Here is an 18,960-nt window from a genome sequence, read left to right as displayed (position 1 = left end):
CTGGTGTTATAAGAAGTGGGATCAGACTCCATGGAACACTTAATACCTGTGTGACCTTTGGCAAACACATGGGCCACACAACACCTTTATCTATAAAACAAAGGATCTAAAGTAGAAGACTTTTGAAGTTTCTCCCAATTGAAAGTCAATGGGCCTGTCTCCAACAGAACTCATCCTCCTTTCAAAGTTCCTTTCTAAGACTTTTCTTCCCCATTTTTCCTATTCATCCCCGATAATGACCTTTTAACAAGGCTATTGCAATAACCTTCTAGCTCATGCTTTTTGCTTCCTCTTCCCCATCCCAAATGGTCTGCACCATGCTGACAAAGAACTTCAATAATCAGTCTCCTAAAGCAAGGCAGACAAGCAGCATGTCGGGGGAAGTTTCTTATACTGTTAATTGCTGAGATATAAACATATGCAAAAAGGATAATTCACAGGGCCATTTTTAATAGCTTGATTAGCTACAGAAGAATAAGAATGCAAACTTCTTATCCAAGTATCCTTACACTGCTTTTCCCACAGTTTTTTCAATAATCTATGTCATATTCTAGCTAACTACTCATTACTAAAGAGTTAGAAGAAAGCACAACAATTGTTAATTCAATCCCTCTCATTTTCCAGATGAGGAAGACAAGTCCAATGAAGCTGTGTGACTTACCAGTGGTCACACAAGACTAAATTGGTTTTAACAGTATTTGAACTTAGGTACTTTGACTCTTAAATCCAATATTTCTTTCTACTGTATTATTATAACTTTCCCCCAAATTTCTGAATAACCATCATTTGTCTAGTTCTTAAACATTCAAGGTTGAACTCAAATTATTTGTCATTTTTCTCGTTGTCTTCCTCGACACCCCCCCCAATAATCTTTCTAATAACATAGTATTTACTACTTCTCCTAATGCACTTTTTTCACATTACACTTCTCCCAGTATTATAGTCTAGGACTAGACTTTATTACTTCAATGACTGCTTCAGACACTTGACAATTGCTAGCTGTGTGACATCTGGGCAAATCTGAGAATATAAATGAAAAAACTTTGTTTCATCACCCTTCTCCTGCCCAGAGAAGATAATAAAACAAAACAAAATAACAAAGAACCTTTTTCAGAGTAATACACTCTATTTTTTGAATTGGGCTTCAAAAAATAAGTGTTACTGACTCCCATGAATTATCTGTTGAACAAGCTGTAGAATTCTTTTTTCCTACTGAATGCCTATAGGCTAACTAGATGATTCAAAGCAGCCAAAAAAAGTTACTATTAACTCAAAGGGGAGTATAAATTTGTCACAAATCAGACAAAAGTAGTTAAGTTTAATTGATCAAAATTAAAGCTATTTCTAAGATTAGGCGATGACTACATTTTATATCTAAATATTCCAAGGACAACCATCAGAGTTTATTAAGTATATTTTTGGCTGGAGGGAAGAAAGGAGGGTTTAATTTTATTTTACATTGGGTCTAAAAGTTCTCCCAAAGGGACATATAAATGAGTATTTCATCTTATTGATGTAAATCAATTAATATTCCATATGAAATTATTTTGTGAATGTGAAATGAATAATTCTACTTTTACTCTTCCTATGCTGGTTAAATAGCCAATATGATTTAACAAGTTATATAAAAACCTGGAAAATACTCAAGAACACAAACAAATCACACATGGTCAAAACAAAAATGTAATAAAAATATTTAGTGAAAAAGACACATTTTAAACCCCCATTTATGGATTAAAAAAATACAAACAGAATTTTATCAGTTTGATATTCAGCTTGTAACTGGCTCAATTACACAGCCTTGATTTACTTCCTAAAGCCTTAATGCAGCATCTTTTGAAAAACTGAATGCAACTTTTATACCTTCATTATATGCTCAATAGAGGTAAATATTTAAACATATATATATATATGCATATATATACACACACACACATATATATATATCCCTAAGTCTATTTTAAAAAATTGAAAAAAGTCTTTGTATATGTTTAAAATTTTAATTATAAATTTTTTAAAATTTACACGTGCTGTATGATAGCAGTGCTAACATTTTGTGACCATAAAACCACAAATTCACTGCACGGAGCTCTTCTTTGTACAGAGAACCAAATCACAATACCAAAATTTGTAATCTGTCATAATCTTATGCAGTACAGTATACCATAAGGTCTGTACTCAGAACACATTTGAGTCAGACTCTCTTGATAGGTATCTAGTGCAGATGTGGCATTTAACTTTATGCTAGGAAAATTAGCTATTAGTACACAAATAGCAGCTCCTAACAGCTAAGGATACTAGGAATGAAGACTGATAGGGAAAGGAACTAAAGCCTCATTTTACAGACAGGATTGAGGAATGGTGTTAGGGGAGGGACAAAAAGACAGGTAAGTGTCTGGGATGAATGATTAACAAACCACAAAAGACTTTGTGGTTAAGCAGCTGTTAACTGTTCAAAAACAAAATAAGTTGTGATGTCAATTCTAGGAGATTAATATGCATTATCACACTCCTGTAACCTCTATAAAAAAGCCATCACCAGAGTCACTTTGCTATATATTCTTTAGAAAAGAGTCCACAAATATACCTACAGGTCAAAAAGTTTTCTTATTTTACCTCTCATCCTTCCTCTCCCCAAGAGGCTTGATTTACATTATTAGGATAGAGTGAATGAAAAGTTTACACTAGTGCCTGGGCCACTCATGTTCTATTCATTATACATATGCCCCATCAGTTACCATTACAATCAATCTGGCACCGTTCACAGTTCTTAAATAGTCAGGATATGATTAACTTTAGCTTTAACCATGGTATTCATATCAACTTTCAAGAGTAGGTCCATTTAAAAATTCCAAACACAATACACTTAATTTTTTTGTTGAGAAAATGGTTCAACTCAGTGTTTTAGAAAAGGATTTGAGCCACATAGAATATCCATACATCTCTAACTTAAAAATAATTTTAAACATCATCAAATTCTTATGCAGCTAAGTAATTTTCACAATTCTGTAACTTAAGCCAAAAAAAAAAAAAAAAAACCCACCTCAGGACCAAATTCTTTATTCTCTGATTTAGTAGGATATGAGAGGAAGTACTAAAGTTACTTCTGAATAAAAAATTAAAAAAAAAATCTCATTCTCCCATATTCTCTTAAGTAATGGTGACAGAAACAGCTAAGATTTTATGACACAACTATTTTTAGTGATGAGAGCTGCAAAAGGACCATGAATAATTTTGTAATTGAAGAAACTTAAAAAAAAAAAATTCAAGTGACAGATTTTTTTGTTCCACAATGACACTTAATCTTAAAATCTTAGAATATTACAATGGTTTTCTTTTGGTGCTTGAGTTCATACAAATAGCAAAAGAGAAAACAATGTGGATGAGAAAAATGAAAACTTGATATTTAGTTAGGTTAATGGATTAAGTCAACTAAATACAGTGGATGGGAATAATAAATTTTGGATAGGGAAAGGAATCACTCAAGATTTTTGACTGTAAAAAAGGGAAAATGTAGGGATTTTTTTAAAAGAGTAATAAATATTTCATCTGAATAGAGAAATGTTATACAATCAGATACATGGTATACAACAATTAAAAAAGACTGAATTCTATAAACAACTTCTAAGAAAAACTGTAAAATCTTTTTTCTTAAAAAAAAAAAGTCACAATTCACAGCAGGTGAAACTCAATAAGAGTGATGTTAACATGCCATGTATCCAAAAAAGATTTAGGGATGGCAGGAAAAATCAAATAATTGTACTTAAAAGGACATTAGGACACTTATCAAGTAAATACAGTTGAAAGAGGCAGCCATCCAACCAGCAGAAGGAGCACAGTGACAAACTGACCATTTTTTTTGGCTAGCACTATGATGACGCCATTTTTTATGCTATTATATCATACAAAAGCTAACAAAAGACAACTTGATTTTGCCTTGGGAAACAAAGTAAAAGAAATGAATAACTGAATGAACAAAGTTGAAAGGAAAACTCGAAATATATAAAGAGCAGAAATTTGCGCACACATACAAACACACACACACACACACACACACACACACACACACAGAGTCTAGAGATAAAATACTTGACAATGTTCCTTTAACATATGTATATAAAGGGGTAAAAAGGCTTTTTGTTTTTTTAAATCCTTGAAATTTTAACAGGTAGTCAGTTATAACCAGAAAAGTCAACTTATCAGAATAAAAGTGATCTTGAAACCAACTGGGCAATAATTCAATTCCCCCACACACACACATTCCCCCCAAACAAAGCTCTAAACAAAATTTAGCTGTTTTAGTGTATTGATGTTTCCACTTGCTAGCCCTCCCCCAAAATGATATTATTATATTTTAATTCTCTGAAGTTTGATTTGGTCCAATATAAAGCAAATATTCTTTTATTCAAAATTTGCCTACAAAATTGCACTAAGATTAATAGCGTTGGCATATTTGGTAAAGATACAATCTTGGTAGGCATTTTATTAAATATAAATGTCATTTATTCATTAAAATGCTTTTCACTCAACCAAATTACTGTTAATTATTTTTCCAACTTGATTTTCATTCCAGCTCCTGCCAGCCAACTATTAAAGCAACAATTTACATTGCCATACCTTTTGCAAGGAGATGGATGTACATCTCTAACTATCAAGCCCAAGAAGGGTTGGAAAACTGAGGTCATTAGTTAAAAGAAAAATAGAAAACCAATGCAAAATAAGATGGATACTGATATACATAGCAACAATCTAACATCTTGAAGGATGAAAATGGGATTTTAGGAAATCTAAAAATAGCTTCACATTTTAATAAGTCTTATTGAAAATATTTTAAGATATGGAAAGAGGCCATATCAATTGAATTTTTTTTTCTAAAAATGATTTATGTTAACAGCCTTTAAGATAAGGTTTACTCCAGCCCAGCTTTTATTTAATAATGTATTAAATTAAGAAAAAGGTATCTCAAAAGAGTGATGGCACTTTGCCCTTGAATTCATATCACATGCATGGGTTGGAGAGAATTTAGATGCTAGCGATTAGTTGACTGTAACTGCGTTGAGATGAACTGATAAAGATGGCACAGAGTTACAAATGTGATACTACACACAACTGAATAAAAAGTGGATATACTATACAGAAATTATTCCACAGCACACAAATGTTGAACACAGTGGAAGGACAAATCCCTCCCTCCCTATCAAAAACTGCAATTGTGCTCATAGTACAGGACTATACAGTCTATCCTCACAGTTTGCTACATTCTTGTTGTAGATCAGACTGATCAGTATGCTTGTGGCTTGTTAAAACATGGTCATTTTCAATATTTAAGCTGGCACACAGAACTAAAGAGAGCATGGCAGCACTGGAAAGCAAGTCCCTGATTATGAAACATAAGTGGGAAATAGTAGAGCATTTAACAGTGTAGTTTTGACTTTTGAAATCAAATTTATGTGGCTCCTGATGAAAAGAGTACAACATCCCAGCCTAGCATAATTATTGCCTCTAATGCCCCAACTTAAATTATAGTTTGTATAAATCAATAACTTATACCCTTTTGACTTGTTATTGCTTAAGCAAACTATTCAGTGTAGATTGTTATAGCTGTGTGCAATGTAGTTGGATTAAAACAAACTTTAAATAGACTACACATGAACCTTTCATTGACTCATGTTTACAGAAATACATACTATCAAAAGGAGAAATAGGGAGACAGCAGCTAACAACCTAAACCAATTGTTGAAGCGTCAAAACTTGCATTTTTACCAAAATGCCTGCTCTTTCTGTATTCCTTTTTAAAAATTAAGGCAATGAAATGGCTACAGTTCCTAAAGTTCTTTTTAGGGAACAAAACATACAACTTTTTTTCTCCTGAATCTCAGGCACCAGAAAAAATAAAAACCCGTATTACATAAACCTGTAACATTGGGTTGATGCAGGAAAACAAAACAAATAAAACACAGAAGTTAAAAAATAAGCCCAACATTTGGTGATGTTTTTCCCCCCACTGGATCGTGAACTCAATCTTCAGAGAGGAAAAAATAAAGCTTATAATAATAAAACCAGGTAGAGTTTTGAATGTCTACAGAATACTCCATCTAAAATGTTTTCAGTAACAAAAATTCTAACCTTTATCTGGCCATTTATGTTTAGACAAACGGGGAAAAAGGCACTGAATATATATTTCATGGTGCCATATCTGTTTGCACATATATGGAATTTCATTTTGAAAATTTCAAATTGCCATTCATTTTCTACAACACATATGACAGATTGTAGCTAACACATAGTAGCAGAAGCTGATTCCAAGTTGACCTCTCCTGTGTCACTGATTTACATAACAAACTTTCAGGCTCTTCAAAATCCAAAATGGCCAAAGAACCCACGAACAGGAAAAATGACTTAAGTCAACTTTCATTTCAGTGCATTTTGCAGAAAGGGTCTAAATTAAGCATATAGTTTTGTTGTTTATTTTACACAAAGGAGACCACCAACATTTGCCATAAATTCTTCTAAACTCTTTAGGAAGGCCATCTTCTGTTTACGGTCCAGCGTGGGAGGAGTGCTGCTTGCAGTAAGCTTATTGAAGGCATCTGCTAATCTCTGGTAAATGACTGGATCTTGCTGACTTGACAGTAAAGTTTCAACCAATTCTGAATATTCAGCCTAATGAAGAAACAATGAATTAAAATAAATATATGATAGCTAAAACAAGAAAATATGGTTTTTATAAGACTTTAAATACTATATTCTGTAGGTCATCATTGCTAACAACTTATATTTATCAAATATACTTTGTTCTTAAAAAACTACTTAATTATAGCGGTTTGTTTAGTTTATTAATATCAAAACGAAGATATCTTTTCAGTTTCCTATATACAAAACAGAGATAATTTCATTTGTCCAGTCTAACTTGTTTTGAGGTAATAATGTGAAAAGCATGCTATAAAATTTTAAAGATGAAGAAACTGAAGCTGAAAGAGGTGAACTTTGTCCAGGCTTATACAACTATTAATTGTCTGAGGCACAATTAAAACTCAGATCTTCTTAATTACAAGACCAGAGACTTCTCCATTATGAAGCAGAGAGGAGACACAAGTGTAGAAGTAAAGGAAAGTCAGTGTGTGAAAAGTTCTAATTACTAGACTACTAAAGAGAGTGAGCTTTTTTGGAAGGAAACAGAATTATGGAAGGGTCCTGAGCAGAGAAGTACTATGACCAGCTCTATACCTAACCAATGGCAAAAAAGTGAAGACCTGTTTGGAGAGGGAAGAAAAGGAGCAGCAGTAAGGCTTGCTAAGAGGTTACTTCAGGATTCAGGCATGTAGTAATGATGTTCTGGAAAAGGGAGGGAGAAACTGGAATACTGAAGCTAAGGCATAGGTAGAATAACTGACAGGTTATAGGAGGAATGCAGAGTCATCAACAAAAATAATTCCAGGGTCTTAGTTGTGAGAGAAGAATGACCTCAGAATGAATTCTGATTCTTTCATTTTTTGGCAATATGATGCCAGGCAATTCATCTAATCTCTCTGAGTCTGAGTTTTCTTCCCTTTGAAAAGATTGAAATCTGACTTTATGGAGTTATTATAAGAAAAACCTTTTGAAAATATAAATTCAATATTATTGTTCTATAAAAAAATGACCAACAGGATGATTTTAGAAAGGCCTGGAGAGACTTACATGAACTAATGCTGAGTGAAATGAGCAGAACCAGGAGATCATTATATACCTTCAACAACAATACTATGAGATGATCAATTCTGATGGACATGGCCCTCTTCAACAATGAGATGAACCAAATCAGTTCTAATAGAGCAGTATCGTAGAACCAGCTACACCCAGCAAAAGGACTCTAGAAGATGACTATGAACCACTACATAGAATTCCCAATCCCTATATTTTTGTCCACCTGCATTTTTGATTTCCTTCACAGGCTAATTGTATACTATTTCAAAGTCCGATTCTTTTTGTACAGCAAAATAACTGGACATGTATACTAATAATATTGTATTTAATTTATACTTTAACACAGTGGTTCTCAAAGTGTGGTATAGTGAATCCTGGAGGGTCTCTGAAATCCTTTTAGAGGGTATACAAATTCAAAAGTAGTTTTTTTTTCTATTTATGATAAATATCTATTATGTAACCCATATAAACAAAAACTCTTTGGACATATTCTCAATAGTTGTTAATACTGTAAAGATACTGAGAAAAAGAATTTGAGAACCCTGCTTTAACATATTTAACATGTATTGGTCAACCTGCCATCTGGAGGAGGGGGTGGAGAGAAGGAGGGGAAAAACTGGAACAAAAGGTTTAGCAATTGTCAATGCTGTAAAATTACCAATGCATATAACTTGTAAATAAAAAGCTATAATAATAAAAAATAGAAAATATAAATTCAAGATATATAGTGACCATGTCAAGATATAGCTAAAGAAAGGTGATTATGGGAGTCACTGGACTTGAGAAATTATATGGACAAATTGCTAATGTGAATAATAAAGTTCCTGAGAATGACAGCAAGATAGTGGCAGAGAGAACAACTATAATTCAGCTAGTTACTGAATTCACTGAGGAGATTAAGAATATGAATGGGAGGCAAGTAGATTCTAGAAATAAGAATAAGGAAGATAAGGTCTTTAAGAACAATATATTTTAACTGAATATTAAAGCTCAAAATTATGGAGAATAAAAGGAAGCTCAATAAAAACAAAAAACTGGGGTTAGGGATTTGGAAATGCACTGTAGAATTTCCTTCAATATAGGAAAGGCAAAATATAACGAATACACTAAATGGCATTTCCAATAGACTTGTATTATTTATTTCCTAGATTTTTTTTCCTGTTAGAAGTCTCTGGATAAATAACTGCTAACTTATATGTAAAAAATGTTTATATATTTTCTTTACCTGCTTTCTTCTCTACTTCTCTGTAGCACCTGATGCTGTTGACCACTCTCTCCTAGACAATTACTACTTCCTGGTTTTTTTTTCCTATCTGCCTGACCATTATTTTCTGACTCCTAGGCTGGACATTCATTTACATCACTTCCTAATACAGAGGGACCTGGCTCTCTTTTCTCTCTATACCCTCTCAGCTCTGACAGACTGAATTATACACCCATCTATCCAGTCCCATGTTCTTTCCTAAACCCTAGTGCTGTATCTCTTTCTATAAGATATATCTAACAGGATGCTATATAGACATCTATTTCTGATCTGTTAAGGACACCACCATCATTACAGTCTCCCAGGTTTTATTCAGCAATATCCATCTCTCTTCATTCCTCCTCACCTTATATCTCTAATCAGTTGCCATTTCTACCTCCACAATATCCCTGATATGCATCCTCTTTTTCACTACTCATTTATCTCAACTTTAGATACTCTGTGTCAATTCCTCATCTCCTGCCTAGACTATTGCAATGACTTCATAATTGACTTCTTTATCTCAAATCTCTGCCCCCTCCAATCTATTTTGCACATAGCTAAAGAAGTGATGCTTCTTAAGTACAAGTAGGACTCAGTCACTCCTCTATTCAATAAACTCCAATAGTTCACTATTGACTCTAGGATAAAATGTAAATCCCTCTGTTTGGCATGTGAAAGTATTAACCTGTCTAGTTTCGTTATACATAACTTCCCTTCCCTCATATAATGATAGGAGGTCCATTAACTCCATTTTTAATATTTTGATAATGGTATTTCAATATAAATTGCTTTCTTTGTAATCCTATGTATTTAATTTTATGTCTCTTAATACATTATTTTAAGGAAGGATTCATGAGTTTTCCTAGACAATCAAAAGGATCCAAAAGCTAAGGACCCCAGCTCTTTGGTCTAGCCAAACTATATTAATTGCTATTTTCTATACAGATGATGTTTTATCTCCTTCCTATCTCCCTACCTTTGAACTCATCCCTATTTCTGGAATGCATTCTCACTTTATTTTAGTCTCATAGAACACTTAATTTTCTTTAAGACTCAGCTCATAAGGATTATTCATGATGCTTTCTAAAGAGATGCTATACTGACTACTCATTAACTGCAAATGAAAGTTATGTAAGTTTTATGTTGATGGAGAGGGACAGCAACAAATAGTAAAAAGAATAGTGAAATAAGAGTTAAGAAACTGAGTTCTAGTCATTAGTCTAGTCATGAGTCTCATCACTAGCCTCGACCTGTAGCAAGTCTCTTTTTCTTGCAGAGGGGGCTGATTTTTTAGTTTATAAAATGAGATGAGTAGATTAACTCCTTTCAAGATATATAATTATGATTTGTGTTTATGGATAACTTAAGGCTGATGAGGGAAGTATTACAGATTGACTGAAATCAGACCCAAAGAACTAAGCATTAGAATGTTCTTGAACAGACTACTCATAATAACTGAACCCTGGAAAATGTTCTTTTTATATGTAACCTTATATAAAGCAAAATTCTTGGGGATATAACCCTAATTAAATTGCTTGAAATAAATGGCAGTATAAATATCCGTGCTGTGAAGAGCAAACAAAAAAAATAGCTTACTATTACTGAAGCCAAAGGGCTCTCTAACAATTTCTCTGGACAAATTACAATAGGTCTCCCATATCATTTTTATGTATAATCCAAAATGTAGATTTGCTTTTAATTTTTTGTTCAGAACTTAGCACAGTGTTTGGCAGATGTTAGGCAATTAATAAAAGCTTGTTGATTTGTCAGGTCAATCCCAGTTGACACCCACAATATCTAGAGTATCTACAAAATGATTTAACTTCTAAACCATTTCAAAATAAACTTGTAATACCTGATGCAAACACACTAATGTATAGAATGCCTCGCCTGCTGCAGTTGTCATCTCTGTGTTGTGCTTTTGCAATACCAGCATATCAAAGACCAGCTGAAATCATACAACAAATGAAAGTTGTTAAAAAGCACACTGTTATTTCATCTACTCTGAAAAATCAAGGTACTCACAAACCTTCATCCTTCCCATATCTATTGCTTTTTAAAATGAGGAAAAACATTTTGTTATCAATTTACCAGGTCAATTACATTAAAGGAAGTAATGTTTAATGCCTATGAATTAACAATGTATTATCAGTTCAAAATTGTAAGGCATAATGCTGTTTATACAATTATAAATTTCCCAATAGTTTTTAATCATAATAATTTTCAAGATTCAATGATTCAGAACAATTCCAATAGTATCGTGATGGAAAGAATCATCCACATCTAGAGAATAGACAACGCAGACTGAATGTGGATCACAACATAATATTTTCACCTTTTTTTTACTGTTTGCTTGCTTGGTTTTATCTTTCTCATTTCCCCCCCATTTCATCTAATTTCTCTTGTACAGCATGATAAATGTGGAAATATAAATATTTTATATAAATATAATATATATACAGAAGAACTGTACACATTTAACCTAGATTGGACTATTTGCTATCTAGGGGAGGGGGGGAGAGGAAGAAAAATTTGGAACACAAGATTTTGCAAGAGTGAATGTTGAAATACTATATGATGATCAATTCTGATGGATGTGGCCTTCTTCAACAATGAGATGATCCAAATAAGTTCCAACAGAGCAGTAATGAATTGAACCAGCTACACCTAGCGAAAGAACTCTGGGAGATGACTATGAACTACTACATAGAATTCCCAATCCCTCTATTTTTTGTCTGTCTGCATTTTTGATTTCCTTCACAGTCTAATTGTACACTATTTCAAAGTCCGATTCTTTTTGTACAGCAAAATAAATGTATAGACATATATACATTTTGTATTTAACTTACACTTTAACATATTTAACATGTATTGATCAACCTGCCATCTGGGGGGAGAGGTGGGAGGGAAGGAGGGAAAAAGTTGGAACAAAAGGTTTTGCAATTGTCAATGTTGAAAAATTACCCATGCATATATCTTGCAAATAAAAAGCTATATATATAAAAAAGTGAATGTTGAAAACTATCTTTGCAAGTATTTTGAAAAATAAAAAGCTATTATTATTTTTTAAAAATAAAGTTGTTGGAAGAATTCAGTGTAAGCTCTTTTTCTACAAGGTTAGTTCTCCCTATGCACTAGGGCTTACTGCCCCTCACATGTGCCTTTAGTTTAATAATTAAAGAAATCAAATTAGCAGCAATTTTTCATTCACAATTTAATGTAACAAACATTAATTTCACAAAAAGATTTTTTATATAATGCCATTCTTAAAGAACAGAGATATAAGATCTAAAACCATATATGATTTACCAACATTCCATCTAGATTACTTACCTTAAGAAAGTGTCTTGTTGCTACAAAGAGTGGTGAATCTGTTTCTTGTGCTTTTGCACATTGTTCAGCTAATGGAGTCAAGGCCTCCAGACAAAGCTGGCAAACCTCAGAACTCATTCTGATCATTAGCGTTAAAGAATAAAATAAATTTAACATTGTTATATTTTATTAATGTATACAATTTGCCAGTAAATAATTTTTTAACAGTAACAGAAAAATTCTAACTACTGTGTCTGGTGACAGCTAGTTATGAATATAGATAATCAAGCATTAACCTCTGCAATCTTCAGAGATCTATCTGCAACTTAATCAGTTCAGTTATAACTTAAAATGACACAGAGTATATAATATTATATGAAGATAGTTTCAGCAGCTAAAAACATTTATCATCTTGTAGTCAAAAATCTAGTAAAAAGTCTCCCCAAACTTAGTGAGGATGGTCCTTAGAGAAGAGATAAATAACATATGGTTGAATTTGTCATTAAAAACTTTCCAGGTCAGTACAACTTTGAATTCTAATGGAATAGATTAAAAGAATTCCTTGCTACAATGATTCAGGAGAGTAGGACTCTTGCTATCTTGCACTTAAGAAGAAGAAAAACTACTTAACTTTTAGGAATTGCCACAATTAACAGTTCACTTCTAACACTTACAACAGATGAAAAGTTGTATTACTCTTATCATCGGCAACAGTCCATTGGCAATGAAACATGAAACATCTTGGATTCACACCAGTGACACAGGATGAATGTCAAATCATAAACTAAGACTGAGGAATGATTTTGGGACATAAGCCCAAAAACCTATGGAATCATTCTGTAAGAAGTTACGAGTGTGGTAAACTACTAACAGCTTAGCAAAAGAAAGAACAAAATGAAGCCAGTATAGAAAGTACAATAATTATTAAGAAAGCAAAAGTGAACTAAAAAATAAAAATCCCAAATATGTTATCCCCTGTCCAAACTGTTAAGTTCTACAAATGCTCATTCATTTAAAGGATACGATGTCATTCCCAGTTCTAGGGAGTACATTAGACTCTTAAATAGGTCCTCAGGAAGCTGTGGAATTTTCTCAGGAAAGATCTCACAGATAAATGTAATTAATTTATAGTACTGATTACATAGGGTTGGAAACTGTCAAAGAAGCAAATTATCACAAATATTATGTCTTTGTTATTAATTTTTATTCCCAACAAGACTGAAAAAAAAGACAACATCCTACAAGATTCTAGGTTTGGGATTTAAAAGGAATAATAACTAAACAATAAGAACAATGATATTTTTACCCCATCAATTAGATATAATAAATAATCAAGTAATAATTAAGGGAGTTGGGTACAGAAAAACATCACAATATATGCCACTCATACAATACTGGCTTGACTTTTGCCCAAAGGATAGTAGAAAAAAAACAATTTGTACAGGTAACCATCCTATTATTCAAAACTAATTTTGAAATCCTTTATCCAGTATGTCATTACTCAACAAGAATTTGATTAGTATGAGGAAAATAATAGCAGTTTGTCCTCTTAATTTTGAAAGAAATTAACAGAAGGAATAACAATAAGAGAAGGACTTGATAATTATAGATCTCAGTTTCCATAAAGACATATCCTCACTTAGCATAAAACTTAAACACACACAGACTAATCCTGACCACTGGATTAGGGTTACTAAAAAGCATAGAGGTTTTTAAGTGAAGGATTGAATGAGTTGTTAAGATAAACCTGAAGGTGTGGAAAGTTAACAAGGATGTAATCAATGGTAACATAGGTTTTTTTTTTTTCTAAAATGGAAAAAAACAACAACCCCAAACAAACCCTTTATTTTTATTTAGAATTACTTTGTATGTCTAGTAATACTATTGTAATTCATTACGTTAAGACCTCTAAAATTAAAAAATAATTATTTTTTGATAACCATATGCTTTTGTTCAATTACCTTTAAAAGATCTTGGGACATCAAAGGCAAAATTAGGTTTACACCATATAAAACAACATCTGCTGCTGACACAGATCTGTTTGCCGCTTGTCCTGCCTCATGTCCTCTAAATACTTCATCTGTTGAAATTAAAATAACAAACCTTTAGAATTGCATTATTAGAAATCAAAAGTTAACAAAATTTTGTTAAAATATCATGTATATCCCTGTTACTATCAGGTCCATATCTCAAAGAGATAAAAGGAAAAGGATTCAAGAGGTATAAAAATATTTAGAGCAGCTCTTTTTGTGACAGAAAAAAAAACAGAAATTAAAAACTGAGAAGGCTATCCTTCAACTGGGAAATAGCTTTACAACTTAAGGTGTATGGATGCAATAGGATATTACTATACTTTAAGAAATAATGAAAGGAATAATTTCAGGAAAACCTGACAAGATTTATACAAACTGATGCAGAGTGAAACAAGCAGAACCAGGAGAACAATTTATATGATAACAATAATACAGTAAGGACAACAAACAGAAAAACTTGAGAATTCTAAACAACACAATGACCAACCACAATTCCAAAGGAGTAATGATTAAACATCCAATTCCAGGTAGAAAAATAATGAGAGCAGAGTGCAGATCAAGACATATTTTCTTTCCCTTCTTTCTCTCATTTTTTTTTTTTTTGGGGGGGGGCGGGAGAGGGAGAAACAATGAGGGAATTTGTTTTGCATGGCTATACATATTTACAATGGGTTTTGTTTTCCCTTGCCCTCTCACTGAAATAGGAGGGGTGTAGTAAAAACTGAAAATTAAAATCAAATAAAATTGAATTAAAAAACCCACAAAATTAGGTTAAAATAAACTTCAAAATAAAATATGCTCCAAGCCAGGAAAAAAGTCTGTGGATTTAAAACAAATCAGAAACATGCTGTTTTTATGCTAGTGGGAGAGAGTATTTTATACTTGCTAAGACAGATGATTATGTTCCTCAAAAGTTTGTAACGCAAAAATACAAGGAAATAGTAGAGAGGAAATAAATGGGATAGATGCAAAACAATGAGTTTTTAATAATTTTTCTTAATGAGCATTAATTCTTTTATTATTCAGACTTATAATTGAAATCTGTTATCTCCCTCCACATGAATTTCTTAAGAACAGTGATTGTTTCTCCTTTTTTTTTTGTATCCCCAGAACTTTTCATATAGTGAGCTCTTAAAAACTTTTTAGATTTATTGATTTGTTGGAGAGAAACTGTAAGGTGGTATAATAAAAGGACAAGTATGGCATGGATCACTTTGAAGGCACTGCTATTCTTATAAAGTCCATTGATAAAGGAAAAAAAATATTTTTAAACACTGGTTTGACTTCCAATATAAAAACAGCTCAATGAATTTATGTCAAGGGTTTTCCAAGGTATGAGATTAACAGCTATAGTCACTCCAAGTAGCCTTCAAAACTTTAACACACTCAAAATTATCATTTTTACCTTTATGTATGTATTAACAAAATGATTAGTTCTACATAAAGATATCTTTGAACTCAATGTCTCAAATTTACCTATTTTTCAAATGGGCACAGATGCAATTACAGATAATAAAATTTATTTAAAAGCATTTAATAACATTGATAATAAGTTAATTTTTATAGCGGTACTTTAAAATTTCCAAATCTCATTTTATCCTAGGACCTAGGTGCTATTATTATCCCCATTTTACAATTGAGAGAACCAAGGCAGGAAAGTTAAGTAATTACCCAAAAAGTGCCAACTATTTTCTAAGACAACAAATGTGAAGAATACAACTCTTGGTTTTTTTTTAATTGTTAAGTCAATTTATTATTATTATTATTTTCATTTAAAAGGGGTTGAAAACCACAGAACTCTGATTTTGAATATGGGGAAAATGGAGCCCATAACAAGGCTTAACAGTTATTCTTCCTCTAAGTAGTTTTCTTTAATTATTCCAATTCATAGTTGAGCTCTTGCTGTCCTTATGGTGAGCATGAATATCTTAGAAATTATTCTCTTAAGTAATGGAGTCTTAGCTTTTTGTGAGTCATGAACTCTCTTGGCAATCTCTGATGTAATTACTGCCTTCCAAAAATAATACTTTAAAATATATAAAATTAAACATATAGGAGTGTAAAGAAAACCATGGGGACAGGAAGGTGGTATAGTGGATAATTAGTCTGGTCTAAAGTCAGGAAGACTATCTTCCTGAGTCCAAATCTGGCCTCAGACAAGCCCATTTGATCTATTTATGGAAATTCCTCATCTGTAAATGAGCTAGAGAATAAAATGGCAAATCCCTCCAATATCTTTACTAAGAAAACCCCAAAAGGGAACACAGTCAGACACAAGTAAAATAAATAAATAACAACAAAAGAAAATCAAAGGCTAGTGAAAATAAAGGTGTAATTTTATTCCCACCAAGTCAACAGAACCACAGAACTCTCTATCTGCAGATACCAAGATTAAAAATTGTTCCTCCAACTATTTCATGTTTTTTCATCTCTCCCCAGAACATTAATAGCATTTTTTAGTATGGTATAGTCATTTCTGAATATAAACTTCCACTTTTTTTCTCTCCCCTCAGTGACTGTTAACAAAGAAAAAAATAAAACAGCTATTCTATTTTTGAAAAAAAATTCAAGCTTATTTAAAATGACTATTAGAACACTACTGAAGTTTAAATTATCAGAATGTAGTATATCAAAATATAAACATCTTGTTACAACTAAATTAAAAAATAACATCGTGAAAGCAATCTGAAACATACCCATTTATTCAGTTAAACTACAATAAAACCATAGTCAGTGTTCTTTCTCTGGTATCTCAACACAATTTAAGATATTTTCTCCACAAAATTCTCAAGCATAATACTTAGAATCCTTATTCAGTAAGGGAAGAGAATGATGTCTTATTTGACCTTTAATGTTATCAATTTTATAAATAATTACTTCTTGAATAAAATAGAGTTTAGAGTGTTTGGCATATGGTGAGCAATTAAATGCTTTTTTCATTCCTTCATTTCTTTACTGATAAGAGAAAACAAGTACAGGAAGAGATCAAGACATCTTCAAATTTTGAAAAATTGGAAAATGAAGCTTAAGCTACAGATAACTTCCTAGTTCTTTCCTTAATGTCTTCATTAATAAATTGTTTATGTAATTGCTACCATGAACCCAGCACTGTGCCAGATATGTAAGGGGGTGCACATGAAGTTCAAAAAACTTTTATTCTACTTTACAATTTATTTGGGAATCTATTTGGGAAGTAAAATATAAACAATTAAACAATAAAGTAAAGTACTCAGAGATCAAATGCTCAAGGTAAGCAAAGACAATGGAATTCTTAGAAAGGGAAGATCAGTAGGAAATACTATAAACAGAGAAGGTATTATGGAGGAAGTTGGTACATTTCATTCTTTTTTTGTATCTTCAATACCTACACGAAGGTGCTTGGCATGGTAGAAATTGAATGAATACTACTGGTTGTCTTATTTGATGTCTTTTATTCTATTATCTGAACAAAAAGATTGGCTCTTCTATGTGACAACTCTTCAAATATTTGGGGACAGTAATCTTGGTTTTTTGGTTCTTCTATCACAGATTAATCATACTATTTATTCAATTAAGTCTCCTAATAGAACACTGAGCAGTGAAGGTGGTTATCTATATTGATAGTGCTAAAGTGTTCTTAATACAGTAAAAATTTGCCAAGAAAACAGGTTTCCTTAACATTAACTCCTCTAAGTAATTCCCTCAAAGTAGTATAATTCTGTATCATTGTCACATTGTTTCCTTTGTTTCTGTAGTCCTTTCTTTAAAGAAGGATACTTTAATTTCAGATAACTCAAAACAGTAAAATTATTTATTGAATACCCTCTTTATGCCGAGGTTCTTTAAATACTTTCCAATGGAAAAATGCTACAAACTAAGCAATTATTAACTTAAAAATATATGATAATGTACTTTTGGGAAGCATCAGATTTGGTTGGATTTAGGCGGGACTTTTCATAATTATATTTTCCATAAATAATATCATTACATGTTAAATGCCAGGATTGTTTTTTAAAAGTCCTTATCTAAACAAATGATCATTATCATTTTCTTAAAACATTTATTTCTTAGCCAACTATACTTAGTTTACCTTTTTCCCTAGAAGATAAATAAACACATGAAACTGGCTGTACTTTCTAACAACTCCAGCTGTCCAAAAATGGGCTGCAGTAGGTAGTAGGTAGTAGGTTCCACCTCACTAGAGATCTTTCAAAGGCTGGATAATTATTTGTTAGAGCTCTTATAGAGCTAATTCTTGGCTTGGTAAGCGTTGGATTAGATGGCCTCAAGTTGCTTCCAATCCAGATTCTGTGATTTAAGCTGAGAGGAAGAATTCATTGGGGATTTATAGAAATTTCATTTTCTACCTCTTTTTTCAAGGCTGCTTTCTAGTTCTGAAAGGCACTTTTCCCCTTCTCATTTTTTTCTCTTAGAATATTAACTTCCTTCAAATTTTAACTCAGTTTAAACTTCAAGTTTAACACTGAATACACAAAATCTGCTCTGAAACCCCCCCTCCCTACTAGGTGTTAGTGAGCTCTCTCTTTCTTCACATTATCTTGTATGATTATTTGTGTTCAAAATGTATCCCTAACAAAATAATGTAAGGTTCTCAAAAGGTAGGGCTGTTTTACTGGACTTGTACTGTCCCCAGCAGAATGCTTAAACTACAACAAACACTTACATAAATTGTTGTTGGACTAA

At 32.3% G+C, this 18,960-nt stretch overlaps 1 protein-coding gene across 1 annotated transcript in view; it reads right to left on the bottom strand.

The window, feature by feature from the left end:
- Positions 1-4,480: 4,480 nt before the first annotated feature.
- The window catches only part of XPO4 (exportin 4), a 119,087-nt gene continuing 104,607 nt past the window's right edge, over positions 4,481-18,960 (bottom strand). The window contains exons 19-23 of the mRNA XM_051986606.1: positions 14,206-14,324; positions 13,268-13,398; positions 12,266-12,383; positions 10,788-10,880; positions 4,481-6,663 (exon numbers count right to left, since the gene is read on the bottom strand). Coding sequence (XP_051842566.1) covers positions 6,466-6,663; positions 10,788-10,880; positions 12,266-12,383; positions 13,268-13,398; positions 14,206-14,324 — 659 coding nt within the window. The 3' untranslated portion in view covers positions 4,481-6,465. The remainder of the gene's footprint in view (positions 6,664-10,787; positions 10,881-12,265; positions 12,384-13,267; positions 13,399-14,205; positions 14,325-18,960) is intronic.

The sequence above is a fragment of the Antechinus flavipes genome, chromosome 3 (genome assembly GCF_016432865.1).
Source record: "Antechinus flavipes isolate AdamAnt ecotype Samford, QLD, Australia chromosome 3, AdamAnt_v2, whole genome shotgun sequence".
In the NCBI taxonomy this organism is placed as follows: Eukaryota; Metazoa; Chordata; class Mammalia; order Dasyuromorphia; family Dasyuridae; genus Antechinus; species Antechinus flavipes.
This window is presented reverse-complemented; position numbering and strand designations above follow the sequence as displayed.